Below are 22,074 nucleotides of genomic sequence, written 5' to 3' on the forward strand. Positions count from 1 at the left end.
GGTCTTGTTATCGTATTTGAGTACTTAGGATAATATTTTAGTAACGTTAAGCAGCTCTCATATATGAATGCCTAATTATGCAACAATTCTAAGAGTGGAAGTTATCCCAGAGATTCTTTTCAACAGTAATCTATATTCAATGTTTTTCTGGAACAATGCCCCTCAATTCCCTTCATGTACAAAAAACCCCTTCCAACTGCCCACAATTATGCTTCTCCCTCTTTCCGTCTTTACCTTCCATCTATGGCCTTCCCCAGTCCCTTCCTTCAACACTTACTTACTTACTTACTTACTTACTTACTTACTTACTTACTTACTTACTTACTTACTTATATCTTTCATTGGTTACACCTGCTCTGATCTCTAAACCTTCCTTCCTCCTTTTAATCCCTTGCTGGAAACTGTTCCTCACATTCCTCCCCCCCTTCCAACTCAGCACTGAATGGTGATCTACATAGGCTTTTGAAATACAGTAAATGGTAAATAAGCAGCACCACATTTAATAGGGAAATCAAGCAGGGCTCCTTTGAATAATAGGGAGCTTGGCTGTGCCAGATGGACCAGTGATCTCACTCAGATGCCCTCTGTTTGGGGAGGCAGTGCTAAGCAGACTCCCACCCGCTAATATGCTTCCCTGTTAGGCAAACTACCTTGCCACTATTAACATGAAACAATAGAAGGAAAAGAAGTGGGGCAAAGTAGCCCAGCAGTTAGGTGTTCCTGCACAATGCTTCCCTTTGCAGCTCAATGCTCCACATAGCTCTACTCTAGCCATCATGAAAAATCAGAGGGAACTCAAGTGTGAATTCTAAGGCTGGGAAGATACCCCATCCATGCCATTGGTTCTGCTAAGAGTGCCATCTAATTTTGGGGGGGTCAAGGGTATTTTAACGTGGGAGAAGGCTTGGGGGGTTGCAACAGTCTTCAAACTAGTTCTATAGGTTACAGTTCTAGAAGTAATTATGGTATTTGTAACCTTTTGTGGAGTAGCATTTCAGGAATAAAGTAGAAAAGCTATTCTTCCAAAACATTGATTTAAATATTTTTTGTTAAAAAAACAAACCCCAAAAACCTACTGGATACAGGCCCATGGAATGGACTAGTTTATCTCAGTTTTCAAGGAAAGGAACAGATGTAACACTTCAATATAATTTGGTTTAGTGCAGATGCTGAAATGGGTCTTTCACAATAAAATATATGCAGTATATGTAATTTCAGCTGGATCTTCTGGCATTTTGAAGTGAAAATGTGTACCTGCAAGCTGTTTCATAGTTTGCCAGTCATAATTATATCTGTTACACAGACTGCTACAACTGCAACTCTGTCCTCATGTGCAAGCTCTTCAACAATGTCTTGACAATATTTTAAATTTTGCAAGGCATACTGTTCTCTTTTGCTTTGTTCAGAAGTCTGTTAAATTGTTTAATTTCTCTCTGCAGAAAATTTATGAAGTAATCAAATAAGGAACACATACTACTAGATAATCTCTATGTGAATCCCTTGCACAAGATTAGAAATAAATGTGTAGTGGAACAATCAGGAGTCTTTTGATACTGCATACATAACATTTTACCTGGAAGGGGCTGGCTTGGAACTGGAAGAAAAGCACTGATTGTAAACATTGCTTTACTGCAGTAAGAAATACACAGTGTTTGGAAGCCAGGGTCCTCCTTTCATCAGGGTGTGGTACAGGAAGGAAGAGAAGGCATGCAGGACCATTCCATCAACACAGCTGGGACCAGCACATTTGGCTCTTCTTCTCTTTGAACTGTCTCCCTACCAGCTGGTCCTCAGAAGAGCTTGTAACTAAGAACTGCTACCACGGTTCAAATAGTATAAGCTGTGGTTAAGCAAAAACAGCTCCTTGTGGTCATGCCAAAGTGTGAGCATGCAAGGTTGAATCTTGCTGCAGCTTCAAATGCTATGTTCTTTCTCACCCACCCAGCCAGCTAACACAGTAAATGGGCTTGGGAACTGAGTGCTAAGCAACCAAGGCTTTCTGTAACCCAGAATGCTGTTGACAGTGTCCTCAAGCTTTTTGGGTTACAGAAAGCCTTGGTTGCTTAGCACTCAGTTCCCAAGCCCATTTACTGTGTAAGCTGGCTGGGTGGGTGAGAAAGAACATAGCATTTGAAGCTGCAGCAAGATTCAACCTTGCATGCTCACACTTTGGCATGACCACAAGGAGCTGTTTTTGCTTAACCACAGCTTATCATACTATTTGAACCCAATGAACTGTGGTTAATGCTAACAATAGTTTGTTTGAAACAAGCCAACTTCAAACCATGGATTATGAAGCTGGCTTATTGAATACAAACCACTGTTAGCATTAACCACTTTCTGAACTCCATGGGGACCCGCCAAAGGAGGTATGAGTATGTTAGTCCAGGTTTGTGGCTCACTCTCATAATATTCAACTATGGTTTAGCATAATGTCCAAATGTGGCCATTGTGTGCTGTTTGGCAGTCCACTTCATCCAGAGGTTCTAATGCTGCAAGTGAATTTAGGGTTACAGCCTGATGGGCTGACTCGCATACTACATTTTTTTCCAGATACAGAATATTATTGTGTTTGCATGCATAAAAAGAGACATGAAACTGCAATTCACAAACTCCTTTAAACAGCATCTCACTAGAAGGGCAGCTGACTGTGGGTATATAACATCTATGGCTGCAGTCATATGACCGAAGACAAATAACTTGAGGTACATCTGCAAATGGATATTTTGTACTTCTGCACTATTCACATATTCTTATAGTTCCATTAGTTATTATGTACATACCATTAGGATTCCACTGGTCTTCTCCTCCCAATACGAACAAGAAATTTTCTACTTCCACAACACAATGGTGGGCACTATTATACGGCATAACTGTGAACAAAACAGGTATTCTTTATCAAGCTCCATTTCATACAATGGCTGCTTTGAGACATTTACTTCAGGAAAGCTCCAAACCATAAATGCAGACATAATATAAGTATGCTTCAGTTCTAGTACATATGTCAAGTAAACTAAAAGTTGCTGGTATCCCATCTTTATGACATCCTTTTTGGAGAAACTGGGAAAAATAACCAGATTAAATCACCACCAATTTCCTTCCCTCGTATTTGTTTGCTGTCATGTTTTGCTCCAGGCGCACTATCCTGAACTGGGCGATGATGTGCTGATCTCTTCAGCATCAACACTTGTAGCTGAATCCCAGCAAACGCAGGTATATGTGGGATCATAAGACTACACAGGGTCTGTTTTAACAGCTGCTAGTGTGATTTATGATATATAGAAGAAGCTGTCATAACTGCTCCTCCAGGCTTGCAGTTCCTGAGGGGGAGCCGAATGCGAATGACCAGCCTGTCACAGATGTGTCGTCAGCTATTGCACAACCTGTGAGCTGAGTAGTCTTCAAGACCCCAGGTATGCCGTAGTTGAAGGGGCCAATAATATACTTTGTAGCAGGTTTGCAACTTTTTTAAAAATGACAGCGACATGGCTAAACCTGCAGTTGTCAACTGTGTCCTGCAAGTACCATGTAAATAGCAAGAAGATTAAATAAAAGCAGCACTACGAAAAACAAAGAAAACACCCTCCACAAGCTTAGTTCTGTTGGCAACATTACCATAAGAAGAGTCAAAGTATTCAGCAGCTTTCTCTTACACAGCAATGAGCAAGCTGCATTTCCATACAGTTTTAAGTTTTTAAATTAAGGTCCTGCTGATTTAATGCCTTCTCCAAATGTATACGCTTAATTTCCTGTACAATGTCATTAGCAGCACAATCAGACATTTTCCATCCATCTAATCAGGGAGCCCTTTGTTGAAAGATCAAAACTGTTTTACCATAGCTGCAACATCCTTTTTTTTTTTTTAAGAGGATGGGATTATTTTGAGGGGATGGGAGGGGAGAGGTAAGCAGGAAATCTTTTTTCCCTGTTTCATCCCCCTCCCCTTCCTAAGGCTAGAGCTGTAAAACAAAAATATGCAATTTTAATACCACAATATGTATTGCTCTGTGGAATGCAACACTATCAAAAATCGTATGTTGAAATGCATACTTACACAGGTTTAGCTATCATACTACATGCAGTAGTTCTGGCCCGGTGTCACCAGTAGGAAAAATAATGTCCTTGTTCAGCTCATCATATGGGCACCTTAAATCTAGGTGAGGACAAATGGGGAGGTGATGTGCATGTACAGGCAGGGAACTTATTGCTTGAAACGGATCAACAGAGCACTTAGGAAACCAGTGCAGTGGGAAATCAATATGACTCAGGGCCAGCTTTTTACTTTGTGCTCTTTTGCCAGTGCCAAAAAAAGAGGCAGCCTATCTCACACTTGGATTATTTTGGGTGATATATCTCTCATTTCATTTGTTTTATTATCTTTTATTTTTCTCAATGCACCCGAAGCCGTATAGCATATGCAAATAACAATAAGAAATATGTGCAGCTTTCTTGTTGAAGACACATTTTCTTAAAGATCAAGTAGTCTCATTTAAGATTCTTACAGATTTTTATTTTATTTTATTTTATTTATTTTGCCTATGCAATGGTGAATAAGCAAGGTGCAAATTTAGCTTCCAGTAAAGGTCAAACATCGTTTTCATAGTCTGTGGTTGTACAGCTGTCTAAGCAAAAGCAATTGTTAGGCAGCTAGGCTAGTGAAAATGGATTAATTAATGTTACTTATTGCTGGTATATCTTATACAGCCATTAAGCAGCCAGACATAGACACTGTTAATTTTCAAATTACTTACACAGTTGTTCCACATAAGTCAATGAGATATTTTGGAAGATGAAGCTTAAGAACTATAACTTTGGAAAATGTATTGATAGGTAGAATGGCTTAATGTCATGCGTAGATTTTTATTCGTATTAGTTCACAACATTTAGCATGTTAATTTATAACTCAGGGGCAAGTCTGAGATTTGAGCCCATAGGTAAGCTTTCTTCTGCAAGTTAAATGTAATGCCATCATTCCATGCATTACTAAAACCTTCTCCCTTAAGAGGAGGCCTGCGCAACTTGTGAGCAGCCCACTAAAAACAAGGCCACAATACACAGGTGGTGATCTGTGCTTGCTTTCTGCCTCACAAGTTGTGGATCTTCAGATCACATGAAATCATGAAAACCAAGTTCTGCCTCTTTTTCTTAACTCATGACAAAATACTCACTCAAAATAGAGCTGGAGACCCTTCATATTTACTCCAAAGATACTATGACCGGATCTGAGGCTCCTTTCCTGTTACATTGCAGCACCTTTCAATTGCATACCCAGAAGCACGGGGGAACCACTTCATAGTAGAGTGATGCCAAGTTGTAGAAGTTGAGCAGGGTGGTCACGTGAATAATTGTTTGCTTCCCCACAGGTTGCCAGTTCCATGTTAAATATTCATGTGATCACCCCTGCCCATGTTCTCATGTTATTTTATTTATACTGCTCTTCAAATAAGCATTTCCTGGTTGGATCAAAGCAAGTCACATGTGCACCCCGTGCAGAATGCAGCTGAATCATGCAGAAGTGATTTCCTTGCCGTTGGGCATGCTTCTTATCATGTAATGTACTAAGGCAGCAAAACTTCTTTAAACACAGCTTTCAGAGCTAAGTGGCAACAACATATGGCCAATAGTACTCTGTTTGATGCCATGTGTAAAAATGGTAGAATATCCGACTTGTAAAATTACCAGTATTATGATCACTCCAATGAAACAAGTGAAAGTTGCAATGGAATAAGCAGAAATAAAAGTTCCAAAATGTCTCTAAGGTTTTAAAAAAACCCAACGCTCTGGTTCCAAAATGTAACTTATAAAAGAGCATGTGACAAATTTGAGAACTACATTACTGGCTCTGTTGGGAGTATGTATTTTTCAGACAGCAGCTGCCCCCCTCCCCCCAAATTTAAAGGTTCCACTTCCCTTGGGCACACCTACAATAACTTTCTGTATGATATGACACATTTCTGCATTCTGAAGGAAGCAACTACACTTTTTACATTGCCCCCCATCCCCCCTGCCCCAGGATGCCTTTTAGACCAACTTATTACATTCCCTAAGAATTCATGGGTGTAAATAATGCAAAGCATGGGCCAATGTGTAGCCCAGTGATGCAGACAGCTGCTCTTATTAATTGCACACTGTCCTCTGCTTTGCTGATTTATTTTAATATGAGTCTCAGATTCCCTCATCTTTACATTTCATTTCATCTCAGGTGAGTACCTCTCTTCCCCTCCAAAAAAGGTATTGGAAAAGAAGTTTGTACGCCACGCTCAAACACAGCCCAGTGTGAGTTTTTAGCGTGTCAGTCAGTGAGTTAGAGGGAAAGGGTAAAGAGAAGCTAATCAGGATGAAATGAGATTAAAGGCTGTCTAATTTTACAGCAACTGTGATCCATCAGCCACTGTGAAAGTGACAGTGGAAATGAATGATGGAGACAGACAGGTGGGGTTGTACATTTCACTGATTTATCCTCAAATGCACTGGGCCTTATTTTATTGAGTGAACATGACCGCATTTATCATGACTGTCATCTAAACCCACTTCCCTCCATTTAAAAAGGTCACTTTACTAGGAGGAAGTAGGATAGAGGCACTTTCAAAAGAGGTTTAAAAATCTAATAACATGTGTTTATAAAGCTCTCTGCAAGAACTCTCAGCTTTATTAAACAAACTAGTGGAGTTAAATGAAAGGAGAAAACACCAATAAATAAGAAGAAAAAATTGACATCTGAAAAACATGTGCAAGACCCAAGGTCCTAGAAATAAACTGCACCTACATAGACATATCGGAGAGGACATGCACAAACAAACAGCTTCTCTTCCGGCCTATCTTCTCCCCCAAATGTTAATTTCCCAAGATGATGAGAAAGCAGCATTGTAGTAGAGATCACTCCTTTAAAATTTCAAAAGAAATCTGGTCCACTTAATTTGTGGACCATAACCCTGTTCTCGTGTGTGTGTGTGTGTGTGTGTGTGTGTGTGTGTGTGTGTGTGTGTGTTTTCCTCCAGTATCTGTGTTTCCACATTCCAGTATGTAGATTGTTTGGATTGAACTCGGACATGTATTTGGTTGTGTATCAGCAGCAACCAGTTCGGGGAGACTCAGAAAGGATTCATCTTGCCAAAATCAGGTAAGGCAAAAGCAAAGAGAGACTTCCCTCTTTCCTGACAGAGAATGAGTGATATCTTCTCTCTCACTGTGCACACCCATCCACTTCCAATTCTGCCCTTCACCACATCTGTCCCCACACTTTAATATGCTTGCACAATTTTTGAATTCCTTTTCTCTGTCTGATGCTGTGTCTTGTAAGATTGGGTCATTGGTCTTAACTAGTGTGTTTCCACCAACCAGAAAACACACAGGTACCAGAAAACACCTTAAACACACAGCAGGTTCCATAGGGCTGAATGGCAGGTGTATATCTCTAAACAAACAGTGGGCAGTGGGCACAAGCCAGGACACCTGTTTCTCAAATGTTTATGGGTGCCCATCTTTCCTTCACATCATACATGATTACCGCAGCAAACCTAAACCACACATAAAGTTTGAGGCAGCTCTAAGTCAGCAATGTATCACCAGGGGAGGCTGTGCAGGCACTAAAAAAAGCCTTCCACTGTTTTAAAATAATTCTATAACCCCTTCCTCAAATTTGCTCATAATTATTCAAAAATTAGCACTTGCCAATAAATTTCAGCATAACAGCTGTCTGGGAGATGTTCACTTTGAATGCAAACTACCGGTATTCATTATTTGTAATGAATTACCAACTACCCAAAACAAAGTAGGTTTCTGGTCACAAATATCTGGTGCCTCAGATGGAAGAATACCAAATGAAGATAAGTGGACAATGAATACTTCTGTGTTACTGGATGAACTGAAAATCTATTTTGATTTTTTAAATGCTTGTGAGGTCTGCTTTGCCAGAGATACAGTCACTTGGAGACAGAATCACTTGGAGCAATTCAACAGTAATGTTACACATAGGTGTTAAGTTCTAATGGAGAGAGACATATTGTTGTACAGGGTTCCTTAAAAACTGTATCAACCAATCCAATACCTATCCACTATAAATGTTCAGTGTGTTTTGTTTTTTACTTTGTAAGTCTCCTTGAGACAATTTTGTGAAGAAGTGACAAATATAAAGAAATAATTACTTGTAAGTAAGGTTTCCTGTGTTCAATGAGACTTACTACCAGGTATGTGGGTATAAGATTGCAACTTCAGTTTGTCAAGTTAGCAATGATGACTGCTGTATCTGTCTCTTTTTAAAAACCAATCACACACTCATCCTTTACAATTCTAGATGGAGTCACTAGATGGTGTTCATAGCTGCCTGCCCTTCTGTGCCCCACCTCAAGATGCTTTGAATTATTATATTAATCAGAATTTGCAGCCAACCACAAACAAAGAAGTGAAATGTAACATGAATAGCATAGCTAGTTTTCTCTCCAGCAGTTAACTTCTGTTAGTGTATCCAGTTCAAAGGAAAGAAATCAAATGTGGTGTACAGAAAACAAATGCATTGGTCCTGACAAGTGCAGAATCCCTACAACTCTCACTGATTGTGACAGTTTTGGCACAAAATGTGCCTTGTGTTTTCTTGTCTCAGTTCCCCAAATCCAAACGGAATGAGAAGCAGTCCATGATTCCACTGACAGTCCAAAATATAGTTTCCCACTCCATACGTCAGTCCTGGTAAAATAATTGTTTCTGTTTATTGCTTCATGGCTGCTTCATGGGTGAGTCTCTGTTGTTCCACCATGGGTTGGCCACATTTTTTTCTGTAAAGTTTGAAAGCTGTTTTCTCAAAGTTGTGCTCCATGCTACAGAGGCTCAACTGGTCTCAGCCAGAAGTCAGGCATTTAGTGTTACTGTGGAACACTCTTCCAGCAGAGATTCAGCAAGTATCCTCACTTTTTGACTTTCAAGCATCTCTTGAATACTTTTTTATGCCAACAAGCCTATGTAGTTATTTAAAATCTCTTTGAGGAGCCAATCTTCCCTCTGTTGTCATTCTGGCCTCAGGTCTCCCCAAGGCAGCTGCTGGAACCTCCCACTCCCTGTTGCAGACCTTCTTAGCTCTCACGTCAAATGATTTGTGCTTCCAGGTAGGTACATATTCTTCATCAGTTGCCATACTCTGCTTCTTGCTCTCCCTAGGCTTCCTTCTGTCTTCAGGGCCACTTTTTAAACCCTTGCTAATCCTCTTCAGCCTACAAAACCTGTCCAAACAGAGCTAAACCTAATCTTATACTTTATTTGGTCATGATCCTCAAGCCAATCAATTTGTTTCTGATGGAATTACAAACCCCATTTGCCTATAAATAAGGACAAAGAGATTTGAATGCAATATCCACTAACTGACCAATCATAAATCAATTAGTTCTGAATGCCACTGCTGTTAGCATAAAAGGTGAAACAAAGCCAGCAATAGGAAGCAGCTGTGACAGTTTAAATGTCAATTGACTAACAGACCTTGTCTAACTTACAGGTAGGTAGCCGTGTTGGTCTGAGCCGAAGCAAAATTAAAAAATTCCTTCAGTAGCACCTTAAAGACCAACTAAGTTTTTATTTTGGTATAACTTTGTATATTCTCTCTGCTTCCAGCCAACAGTTAGAGACAATACTTCCTGACAGTTACCCATTTACAACCCAATAAGTGTTTAAATTGTTAAAACATGTTTTGTTTACTGCACAACAATATAGTTTACCACACAACAATATGGGTTCTCCACACTGAAGCTTCTGCCATCATAGTGCTCTTGAATGCAACTGTTCATGAGATAAATGCAGGTGATACAGTATTTGGATTCAACATGATGTGATACAGGATTGCTGAATGGTAGCTTAAGTACAGCTCCAGTAGCCTGTGTAGATTTGGAGGCTGGTGGAATGCAAAATCAAGAGACTTAGTCTTTGGTCTGGCAAAACATTCAGAATTTGCTAACAATTGATATCTGTCTCTTATTACGAGATGCTGAATGTAAATCTACCAAAAACTGAATATGTTTTACTGTGTTGATTGACGCCTCACTTTCATGGATTTGAGTTTCCCCAGATTACATGGATATATGGCAGATTGGCAATCAATTGCACGTGGAGGACATCCTCAGTAATGTACTTTAAGTTCATTGGTCCTTTTTTGGTAATTTTCTTTGTTGCCCCAGATGCATCAAGAGAAAACGTATGTGCCCATAGACTTGACACCTTAACACCTGCAGGATAATATCTGACATCAGAGCTCTGAGAGTTCCATCTTCAGTATTCTGTAACTGCCACCTTGGCTATAGCATGATTTTGATTCACACCAGAGCAGCTGAAGAAGTCAGAAACTGAAACATCTTGCTATAAAGAGTCATCTGTTTTTAAAAATACCAATAGATATCAAACACAAATATAAAATAATCCTGTGCACGCTATCTGTGACAGTTTCTTGCAAATAGTTCCCTATCCCCTAGAAGTGTTATATAATAATTTTAGCAATTATCACCAATTTTGTGCCTATTTAACATACATTTAAATTCTGATTCTCACTGATTGTAATGCTTGCATTTCATTACCAGTCAGCTCCTACCTTACAATTTTCTCCTTTATATACCTGCCTCCTAAGAATTCACTTCACGCATCTAACAATGTGGGTTTGGGTCAGGCACCCCCAAACTTCGGCCCTCCAGATGTTTTGGCCTACAACCCCCATGATCCCTAGCTAAGAGGACCAGTGGTCAGGGATGATGGGAATTGTAGTCCAAAACATCTGGAGGGCCGAAGTTTGGGGATGCCTGGTTTGGGTCCTCAAAAATGTATGTTATAATGCATTTATGACATAAATTTAAGGTGCCACAAGAAACATTGATTGTTTTTACTGCAAGAGATTGGCATGCTATCCTTCTGGATTTTTTTTCTAAGTGAGATAGTGATGACTTACAAAAAATGCTACCCCATACATAATGTAATGCAATCCTGCATCCTATGCAGTTTGCTTCTCAAAAGAATATGGTTCCCAAGTTTATTTACGGCAGGAATTCCTACCTTTAACAGCAGTATGACAAGCAGAAATTCAACAGGTGACAATTTCCACTTCATTGCACTTCCATGCTCAGAAATGTTTCTGTGGTACAATTTTTCCCTGTCATGCAGCTATTAAAGGCTCAAGAGCCCTGCCAGAAAAAGATAGCAATCCCAGGTGGCTGCTATGGTATTTACATTATGCTGGAAATTCCTCAACAGGAAACAGCAAAATATAGTTGTTATACTACTACTAACTCCTCCTCCTGATATACTCCTCTATATGCTGATTTTTCTCGCTTAGCTTTATCAGCCCATTTCAGCTAGGATATCACCTAGTTTTGACCCTGTCTTGCTTGCATCAATCCTTTCAGCAGTTTAACTTGCCTTCCCAGCACTGAATCACTGGCTCATTTTCTTACATTATACTGTACTAGATTTGTTCACTGGCTTTGACTCACTCTTGGTCTTTTCTCCATAATGATCCTGGCCATGATCTTTTAAGGTACAACTAGACAGCAGCAGATAAGTGTTTAATTTGTTTGGTCTGTATGAAGCCTTATTCTACATTATTCCCATCACATGTTCACTGAACACATGAGAGTTGAGTGAGATCATGCCAGCAAGCCATGATCCTGGTGGTGTATGCTCAGGTCCAGTGAGAACAGCCCCCTATGCATATAGGGTGAACATGTATAGAACTTCTCCATATAAAGAGAAATGCTCAGCCAATCAGGATTCCCTTTGTGTAGAGGTGTCCCTACAGAGATTTCAGATATGGTATTATAAGGAAGAAACAACTGTAATTACCAAGACGTGTTAAATCTCTGTATCACTCTATTCTGTACCACACTTTTCTGCCTTGGTATTCCACACCTGTTGAATCTATCCACAGAAAATGGGCAGTGTTCTGATTTCACGAAGAGCAATTTTTAAAGAATACTGTATCTTGAACTTTAGAGTTTTTGAGGTGTAAAGGTGACTTTTATTTGCATGTGCTAGAAAGCATGCAGAGATTATTTTAAGGAACACAGGAAGCTGGGAAAATCATAAAGAAATGAAGCTACAATTATGACCAAAGGCTAAGCATTATGAAGTAAGTGCTAAATAGGTGCACTATAACAGGGTACACAGAAGATATTGAACAAGTGAAACAGCCCATAACAAAAACTGCATTAGTTTGTGTTTGGAGTATCTTCACCTGCTCTTGGATATACCCAGGGAATAGCTGTTGACATCATGTCTTACCTATCTAGCAACCATGTGACTCCCAAGTCTCTGCTACCATCTTGCAATGCTCTCCAAGAAGGACACCTGGTTCCACTTCCCCATTCAGTCCCTGCCAATAAATTTGCTTCTAAATAAGCACACTAGCCTGCCATTTGACGTAGCAGCATAGGCCATTCCATTACTCTAGTAATTGCTTTGTTGTGTGTACTGCAAATGAACAGAGTTTTCCAAACAAGGAAAGACAGTTTGCCTCTTCCTTTCCTAAAAAAAAGCAATGAGAGGAAACGGCCACAGAAAATTCACACTGCGCACATATCTTGGGAAGTTTTGTTTGTGCAGGGAAATCAGAACATGAGGAAACTCCAATCCAAGATATTAAAACATGTTCAGCTAAATAACAGAAGTATAAAAGCAGCATCCAATAATAGTATCATCTAACAAAACACATTTAGGGAAAGTTCTGATTGTTATTGAAACTTATTTCAAATGGGAAACACAAAATTTCAGTCACAAATGCCACTGACATTGTGACAATCTGCTGGATTTCCATTCTTTCTTAGAACTTTCCTCTCTCATTCTTAGATATGCAGCCATGCATCATTAATAGGAATGCAGCCATACATCATGCTTGCCACAGGCATTGTATAACTAAACTCTACCATAACACACACACTCTTGCTGCCCCCTTTTCTTTCAGAAACACCCCCTGCCATTTTTATGTGAAATGTAAGCCCATGAGTTTTTGAAAATTGGCTTGATTTTCTAATCAATCTTACATTTGCACTTTTATTGTAATTTGATCCCTTCATCTGATTTTAGCTATATTTGTCTTTCTGGTTTGTTGGACCAGGTTAAAAGGAACGCAAGGCAGACTTGGTGTCCACAATAAAGGATGGTGAGTGAGAATGGGGGCTAATCAGGCTCTATGCTTCTGTCTATTTTTGTACTTTTATTTATTTTATCGATATTTTATTCCAGGGAGAGGCCATAGCTCAGTGGTAGGGCACACATTTTCCACCCAAAAGCTCATAGGTTTGATGACTGACATGTCTAGCTAAGGCTGGGAATATCCACCGTCTGAAACCCCTGGAGAGCTGCTGTCAGCCAGTGTAGACAAAACTGAGCTAGATGGACACCATTCCCATTTAGGTCAGTGCCTGAAGCTGTCTCTTCACTGGGGGGATTACATCAACTGGCTCTGGGCTGGTGCTTAATAGGCATTTTTCATAGGCTATTTTTCAGTTAGCATGGGCTTGTATTGGACAGCATCAATTTTTACTGAATTGTGTGTTTCTGCATAATGAGCCATAGAATAATAGAATTGCAGAGGAGGAAGGGATCCTGAGGGTCATCTAGTCCAACCTCCTGCAATGCAAGAATCTCAACACACGGTCTCCCATCCAATTTGAAACCATACTATTTGGAAATGTGCTAGCAGGTTTATCATCATCATTATTATTGCTGGACATGATATGCTATTGTGTCTTTTTGATATTATTTTGTTGCTGGAAATGTTGCTTTCATTTGTTAATGGTTTGTTATTGTTATGAACTGCTTTGAGCTAAACTTTGTTACTGGAAAAGTGGCATACAAATATTAAATGAAACCAATGGCCCTGGTAACAGACAGCTGTCTAAGTTCCTATTTGTTTTGCCGTTGTCTACGCATTTTTATTACGATGTGAGCTGTTTTTGGTACTTTCTGAGGCAGACATGGTGGATAAGCTTTTAAAAACAACAGTTACACGAAGACAGACTGATGTAAATACTGCATTTCTAAGTACAACAATTGCATGTTCTAGGGGAGTCATTAGTTCTTCAGATATCCAAAGCCTTCATTAAAGCTGTCTAGCACACAGTGTTGAGGCTGCTGCTTTAGTAATGTGCCAATGCTTGCTCAAGCTTTACAATGCAGGGCTGAGACCAACCTTAACACAGCACTGAATCAGAAGCCCTGGTGCTTGCAACTGCTGAGTGAATAAAGTAAGATGCAGAGAATTTATTGGGGCCACTGAGAATTGTTCATCAAATTAAATTTGGGTGTCAAAATGTGTATAGTTTGTGCACAACTATGATAAATGAAAACTGTCAATCTTCAAACAGTATAATGGGGACATATCAAGAGATTATTCACCCCAATTTCCTCCTTTGTCCCTATTATTCTATGACTAATCAAAGCAATTTGCTGTGCCTTTTTAACACTAATTTTGAGCTAATGCCTAAAGGATTCATTGGTTCTGTCTCATGTTCAGGAACAGAAATGGCAAAGTATTCAGGAGCTGCAAAACACACCCTTATGACAGAAAAGTGGTAAGGAGTGGCAAACCAGAAACCCCAATTTAAATACTCTCTTTAAAGAGGTAGCATTTAAAAAATAAATGCATATTTTAAACCCTTGCCTCATACTAGATTGACTGAAAGGAAATGAGGGAGGGGTGTTGGGATTATATAATCCAGGTGATCCTTGCCTATTTTATAATGTGCAATTTTAAACGTATAATTTTACATGCTGTTTCCATATATGCTATTATGCAAACTATCCCTCTGGGAGATAGGCAAGAAATGTACAGGTAACTCCTCATGCATGCAGGGGGTTACATTCCAAGCACCACACATTTATGTGAAATCCTGTATATTGGGACCACCAATGAACCCTATAAACCTCTGGAAACTCTTGAAAATCCTTTTTTTAAACTCCTGGGATTGCACTTGCAAAAGCTTCTGGGATTGTTAGATTCTGTTTTCATGCCATTTTTGCTCTTTTTGGGGAGAGGGCAGTTTTGCCCCTTTAAGTGCCACTACCAGATTCATGGCGATGCACGTGTCTCAAACACGTGTAAATGGGGAATTGCCTGTAAATCATTAAAGTAACAAAATATCAACTGACCTGAAAAACAACACCTTCTAAACCCTATTCAGGTGTCTCCATGCAATCTCAACATGCACTTCAAAAGAATCTACACTGCTTGGGATAAAAACTAGCAAGAGTCCATTTTCCACCACTGCACAGAATGAGATTGCTCCCCAACCCTGCATTTGGGAAGCATGGCATCCCACCAGCAAGGATGTGGCAATATCCTTTTGCCTATGGTTGATGGCAGCATGAGAAAAAAGCTGGGTAACTGGGAGCTTGATGAATGAGAATGTTGGCTTAGTTCATGTGGCTAGAGTCTTGGTGTAAAGTTCAATCTCCATTGTAGGCACTAATTATATTACAGTGGTACCTCGGGTTACAAATGCTTCAGGTTACAAACGCTTCAGGTTACCAACCCCTCTAACCTAGAAATAGTACCTCAGCTTAAGAACTTTGCTTCAAGATGAGAACAGAAATCGTGCTCCGGCAGCGTGGCGGCAGCAGGAGGCCCCATTAGCTAAAGTGGTGCTTCAGGTTAAGAACAGTTTTAGGTTAAGAACGGACCTCCGGAACGAATTAAGTTCTTAACCAGAGGCACCACTGTATACAGGTGATATTATTAAAGAAACACCAGTAATAAAACTAACAACCAGTAATGACATCTTCTTTTCAATAGTATGCAAGAAATTGCATACTAGCAAGAAATCTAATTCCAATTGGATTCATTTTTTTTAAAGCCCACTAAGATTTTTTTAAAAACTCAGCGATATCAGAATAGAACAGCATGTGTTTTAGCCCTGGTTCATCCTCATCTTCTTAACCAGTACAACAAGACAAAAGCATTAAAGTAAAATTAATCATGTCAAAAGATTTTAGCAAAAACAAGTGAGACCATGCAGAAAGCATCGCTTTGTCTAGGGTGAAGTCTCGCTCTGATTAAAAACATATAATGCAAGTAAAAATAATACATCATTGCCTTAGTGTTAAGGAAATTTTTGGAAGAACTCTACAACCAGAAATATAAGAAATCTATAGATTCTTTATCTCTTGCAGGTTTATTTCTAACAAGTGAAACAATACTGTTCATTAAAAATCAAAATATTTTTTAAAAGGACTGAAGAAAAACATTGTCGTAAATGTTACATAATCTAACTACAATATAAACAGCAGTCTCTGCTTTTCATTTGACTGATGTGTAAAAACTCCAGTGTTAAGCAGATTCCAAACTCAATTTAAAGTATAATGAGAGTATTTATAGTGATAAAGTCACAGTCAACAATGCAAAGCTTATGCTGCTACTCTGAACCACCCAATTTTGCTATATGTCGCAGATAATACTCATTTATTTTAAATGCATGTTTTGTACAGGTCCTGTGTTTGAGAACAATGGGTGAGTCAGCAAAGAAGCTTTTTTCTGCATTTAGCATTTTCACTTAACTTGCAGAACACAAATGAGATAAAAACACTTGTTCAAAATAAGATATATTTGCTTGCACCCTTCAGTCTCCTTTTCCTTTGTTTCCAGATATCCTATGAAAAATACAATCATTTAAAAGTACCATGCATGTGCATGTGATGTTGTATTGCACAGAAAAATCTCAATTCCTTTGAATCTTTGGAAGCAGCCCCATGCTTCTTCCTCTGGTTCCATGACTAAGATTGGGAGGGGCCATATCTCAGTAGGTTTGATTGCAGAAGGTCCAAAGTTCAGTCACTGGCCTCTACAGGTAGGTGTAAGATTGCTGTCTGAAACCCTGGAGAACCACTGTGTGACACAGAAGACAGTACAGAGCTAAATTGACTAATCACCTGGCTTCATATGTTTCTAGGTGTACTCTGTACTTCTAAGACAGTGCTTCTCAAGCTAACTGATATGGTGGCACTGCATCCCCCCTCAATGTGCCAAGTCAAGGTATCATATTTAGTCCCTGAAGTATCCCACCCAACCTGGCCTGTGGTGGAGCTGCAGGGGACTGCATCCTATGGCTTATGGACCAGCACCAGTCTGTGGACCACCACACTGAGTACTGCTGTTCTAAGAAAAGTGCAATTATTTCTATTACAGTGGTACCTCTACTTACGAATTTAATGCGTTCTGAACACACATTTGTAAGTCAAAAAAATTTCTAAGTCGAATCCCATAGGAATGCATTGGGAGAAAAAATTCGTAAGTAAAAGCAACCCTATCTAAAAATTCGTAAGTAGAAAAAATCCTATCTGAACCACATCCAAGATAGTGGACGGAGCTCCATTCGTAAGTAGAGTTATTCGTAAGTAGAGGTACCACTCAATAGAAATACTTAAGGGATGTTGTGTAGCCAACAGTAAGGATAGATGATAACAATAATCTTGGTCAGCATATATTCAAAAATCAAACCAGGCAAAGCAAGAACTTTTCTTTGCAGAGTCACCATCCACAACATCCACACTAAGCCTGCAGCTCTCTTCATAGTTCTGGCTAGGCCATTTCTCATGGAGACAAGCATTTATGATTTGTTTAACTATTCTACAAAATAAATCAACTGATGCAGCCAGATACTGCTTTTCCTCTTAGAAATGGGAAAATATATAGGAAGGATGCACCTCCCCACTCATCCAAAATCTCACATCTGATTCTTTATTATTTGATTGAGTCTCCAAGATCCATAGTTCCAACATAACATTTTCCTCAGTCCTATGAGAACGTTAAAGCATTCGTCCAATTATGCTTATGGCCTCTCTCTCACTCCTGTCCAGTTCTACAGATGCCAAGATGAAGCAGCATAAAGAAGATATGGAAATCTAGGAAACTCTTACAGGCACCAATACCCATAGCACTGAAGAAAAACTGGTAATGTTCACACAGGCCAAACACCTACACGCCCCAAAGACAAAAGAGCTTCCAGTAGCCCCAAGCCTCTTTCTTTCCCTTCCTAGGAAGAATGCCTTTGGGCTCACTTGAGGCTGGATACATTCTGTGAAAAGATAAATGAAAACCAGGAGTGGTGGGGCAGGCATGGTGGGGGTGTTTAGAAGACTATGGTGCCCACAAGTACCACAGAAGGGATCCCAGATGCAAAGGTATCCCTCTGGAGCAATTTGCTGGGTGGGGCAAAGGCGCTTACAGTAGCTTCCTGGCAAGTGGGTTACTGTTGCTTACCAGGAGGGAAGGGGTGAGTCAGTGGTGGTGAGGTTGGCATGGTATCTGGCTTCCATGGTGCATCTGTACTATGCAGACCACTGTGCTGCTTTGCCCTCTCTGTCCCAGTAAGCAACACTGACCTGCCTGCCAGGAAGCTACGTAGTGTAGTGGCTCTGCTCCACCCAGCGAGCTGCTTCTTGATGCCTCAGAATTTATGTGTTCACTTGCTTGCCACAATGACACCGATAATGATCTGATAGAGATACTGTAAATAACTTACAGGAGGCCTGGATCCTGGAGACCTCAAAACATCCCTACAGCCAAAATGATTTCAGAGGTGCTCCAGAAAATGTGGCCTCTGTACAGTGGAACCTCGGTTTATGAACACCTCTGTTTACGAATTTTCGGTTTACGAACACCGCGGACCCACCTGGAACGGATTAATTCACTTTCCATTACTTTCAATGGGAAAGTTCGCTTCAGTTTATGAACGCTTCAGTTTATGAACAGACTTCCGGAACCAATTACACCCATGCTTCGGGTTAAGTACGCTTCAGGTTGAGTACTCTGCAGACCCGTCTGGAACGGATTAATCCACTTTCCATTACTTTCAATGGGAAAATTCGCTTCAGTTTATGAATGCTTCAGAAGGCAGAGGGCCTTCTCGGTGGTGGGGCCTGTCCTGTGGAACGCCTTCCCATCAGATGTCAAAGAGAAAAACAGCTACCAGATTTTTAGAAGACATCTGAAGGCAGCCCTGTTTAGGGAGGCTTTTAATGTTTAATTGTTTTATTTCATTTTTCTGTTGTAAGCCGCTCAGAGTGGCTGGGGAAACCCTGCCAGATGGGTGGGGTATAAATAATATATTATTATTATTATTATTATTATTATTATTATTATTATTATTATTATTTAAGTACTCCACAGACTGTCTGGAACAGATTAATCCACTTCCCATTACTTTCAATGGGAAAGTTCGCTTCAGTTTATGAACGCTTCAGTTTATGAACAGACTTCCGGAACCAATTGTTTTCATAAACCAAGGTACCACTGTAGTGGCATGTCCTGTATCCATTAGCACCATTTCCTAGGATACAGTTACAAAAGTAACTTTATAATGGGTTCTAAAACAATGGTCTCAGAAAGCATGTTAGCAACCTATTCATGCGGTGAAAATCACATCACCTGAGTGTGTTCTTCCCTTTGGTGTCATGAGAAAACATTGTCTGTTAGAAGAAGTACATTAATTAAAAGTGCATTAGTTTAAATATTTTATTATATGTTTTTCTTCAGCTTCTTTTTATATTTTTCTTCTACCTAATGTTATTAAGCTGGGTTATTACAGTGTGATTTAAGAAGTCCTTTAGTGCATACCTGGGGGTGGGGAGAAAGGGTTTTAAAAACTGATTATCAAAGTTTTTTCTGGCCATGTCTAAGTGGAGCCGTCTCATCTTCCCTCTAATATACAAGCTGCAGAAAGCTTACAGAACATTGATTGATTCTGTGGCAACCGTATCTCCCCACTTCCAAAATGCTGGTAACAGCAACTTCCAGGCTATGTTTAGTCTCCCTTATTTGCCATTCAGAGCCACCTGGGTGAAGAATTCTGCAACCAACACCAGAAGCTACTAGTGTCAGAGATGACCAAAGCAGTAAGTAAGATCAATATTCTGGTTTGGTACTTTATTTTTGTTTTGATTGTGCATACTCAGTGCTAGCCACCAACACACCTGCCAAGTGTAGAAAGTCAGTTATAATTCTTCATGTAGCATATATAGAGGGGAAACAACAGTTGAGTGGTTTTGGGAGACTCCAGTCTGGAAGCACCAAATACTTTTCCTACATTGTATGAGACCAGTGAATTAAAAGTGACAGTCAAGTCTTTAAAAGCAGTAAGAATGCATTTGATAAATATTTCATTTGGTGCTGCATTGCAAGTGAGATTCCTGATGTACATATTCCACAGTGAGTTCTTTTTCATTTGCTCCTGCCTGAGAACAACTCTACTGTACAATCAATCTCAGAAGCGCAAGCTCAAAAGCAAACTCTTTTTTTCAGACTAATATTTTACTGTATATAATTTGTTTTTCTTTTATTAAAGAAAGATCTTCCAACGTAAACATATACTCTGATATACTTTCTTTTTACAGCTGAAATTCAATTGGTGGTACATCTTGTGTAAGTGAAACACAGCAGTTCCTGTAAACTTGAAAGCTATGACACCTTATCTGGTTGTTGTTTAAATCTCTTTTTTTAAACAACTAGGGAGGGAAGGAAGGAAGGAAAGTATAAACACACACAAATGAGGATAATAGTGGTGTAGAACAATATATTTTGCTAACTGCACATTTTCACTCTATGAGAACCTGCATCTGCCAGAAAATGCCCTCTTCGGTACTATGAAAAATCTTTGAATCTGGTCATCCCAAAGGGAGGCAAAAAATTTGGAAGCCAGTAGTAATACATGTATACACACATACACAACTGTGTCCAGTGTTGCAGTTTGAAACTGCACTTGAGTCCTGAGAAAAGTGATACTAAGGAACATGATACTAAGGAACATGAGATAGGTCACTAAGGTGTCATGGGCACAATTAGTACCTTTGAGCACTGGCAGTAGTTGGAGCTATTGTATAGGTGCTGTTCCCTGTGTGGTACCTCCCACCCCCGCCCCTGCCCCCACCCCCACGCCAAGCTTCTGTTTGCTCCACTGCAAGTAAAGTGGCCTCTTAGGATCAGGCTGCCAGGGAAACAGCATTTCTGTTAGAAAATCTAAGTTTCACAAGTTGTCTGGCTTTTAAAGTATGGCTTTGATTTATAGATCAGGATTGCTCGTTTATAATTTTATCTGAACAGCTTTAGGCAATTCTGACAGTTAAAAATGTAGTTTTATTGACCAGTGCAGCCAGTCTGCTCACAAGGGGACTAGTAAATACACAGCCTACTGCACCAGGAAAAAACACTATTATTTGATTCCATGACCACGTTAGATTGGAAAATGTAACCACTATAACAGTAAGTTCCAAAGCTTAAGACAAAATGCTTGCTGTAAAACACTGTTGCCATTGAGAAAGAAGGTGACAGATCTGGATAGAAAACCCACCAGCACAGTTTACCAAAGCTGCCCCGTACCACTGATACCATCATCATCATTCTTTATTTGACCATCAGTCAGAAAAGATACAATTCTCAGTACAAAGTTAAAACATCTAAGACATCTATAAAATAAAACATGAGCAGCACTAATAAAGGCTATACAGATAAACCCGCATCAATGCAGTCAATTTTACTCTTATGACGCTTGAGAGCTAGGAAGAGAAAATTGGCCACCAAGGAAGCTGTTTTCCCAGTGGGAGTATTCAACAAATGTACAACCTGACTTTCTCTGGATAGAGAGCTAAGCTGAGATAGGCATGGGGCTATGAGACATTGTCTTAAATCTACATAGAAAGGGCAACTCAGGAGGATATGTTCAGTGGACTCTACCTCACCCAAGGCACAATGGCAAGTTCTCTGATCGTATGGAACTCCCCTGTACCTTCCCCATAATACCGCAGATTCGAGGACGTTCAGTCTGGCCGCAGTGAGGAGTCTGCAGTATTCCACATAGTGGATTACCGCAAGATAAGGGGCTGGTGTAACCTGATAGATCTGCTCCCCCAGGAACATCCCTGGTTTCACACAGGCTATGTCCTCTTGTCTAGCAATATCGCCCAATCTCTGAGCAATCACAGCTCTAGCTTGACACCACTGATACCTGGCTGCGTCAGTGAGAGCTGTGGAAGACTGCAGCGGGAGGGAGGGGGCAGCTCTCTATGACATGAGAGGTGTAAAAGGGTATGCAGTACAATGCAATATGCCATGAGCTCCAAGGT

The 22,074-nt window shown here is 39.9% G+C and overlaps 1 protein-coding gene across 3 annotated transcripts in view; it reads right to left on the reverse strand.

Moving 5' to 3' along the window:
- The window catches only part of KLHL14 (kelch like family member 14), a 62,979-nt gene that overhangs the window by 15,483 nt on the left and 25,422 nt on the right, over positions 1–22,074 (reverse strand). For all 3 annotated transcript variants that reach the window (XM_060277848.2, XM_060277849.2, XM_088675452.1), the window contains exon 4: positions 2,784–2,873. In XM_060277848.2, the coding sequence (XP_060133831.1) occupies positions 2,784–2,873 (90 nt within the window). The remainder of the gene's footprint in view (positions 1–2,783; positions 2,874–22,074) is intronic.

Source organism: Zootoca vivipara, chromosome 8, assembly GCF_965207765.1.
Source record: "Zootoca vivipara chromosome 8, rZooViv2.hap1.1, whole genome shotgun sequence".
Lineage (NCBI taxonomy): Eukaryota > Metazoa > Chordata > Lepidosauria > Squamata > Lacertidae > Zootoca > Zootoca vivipara.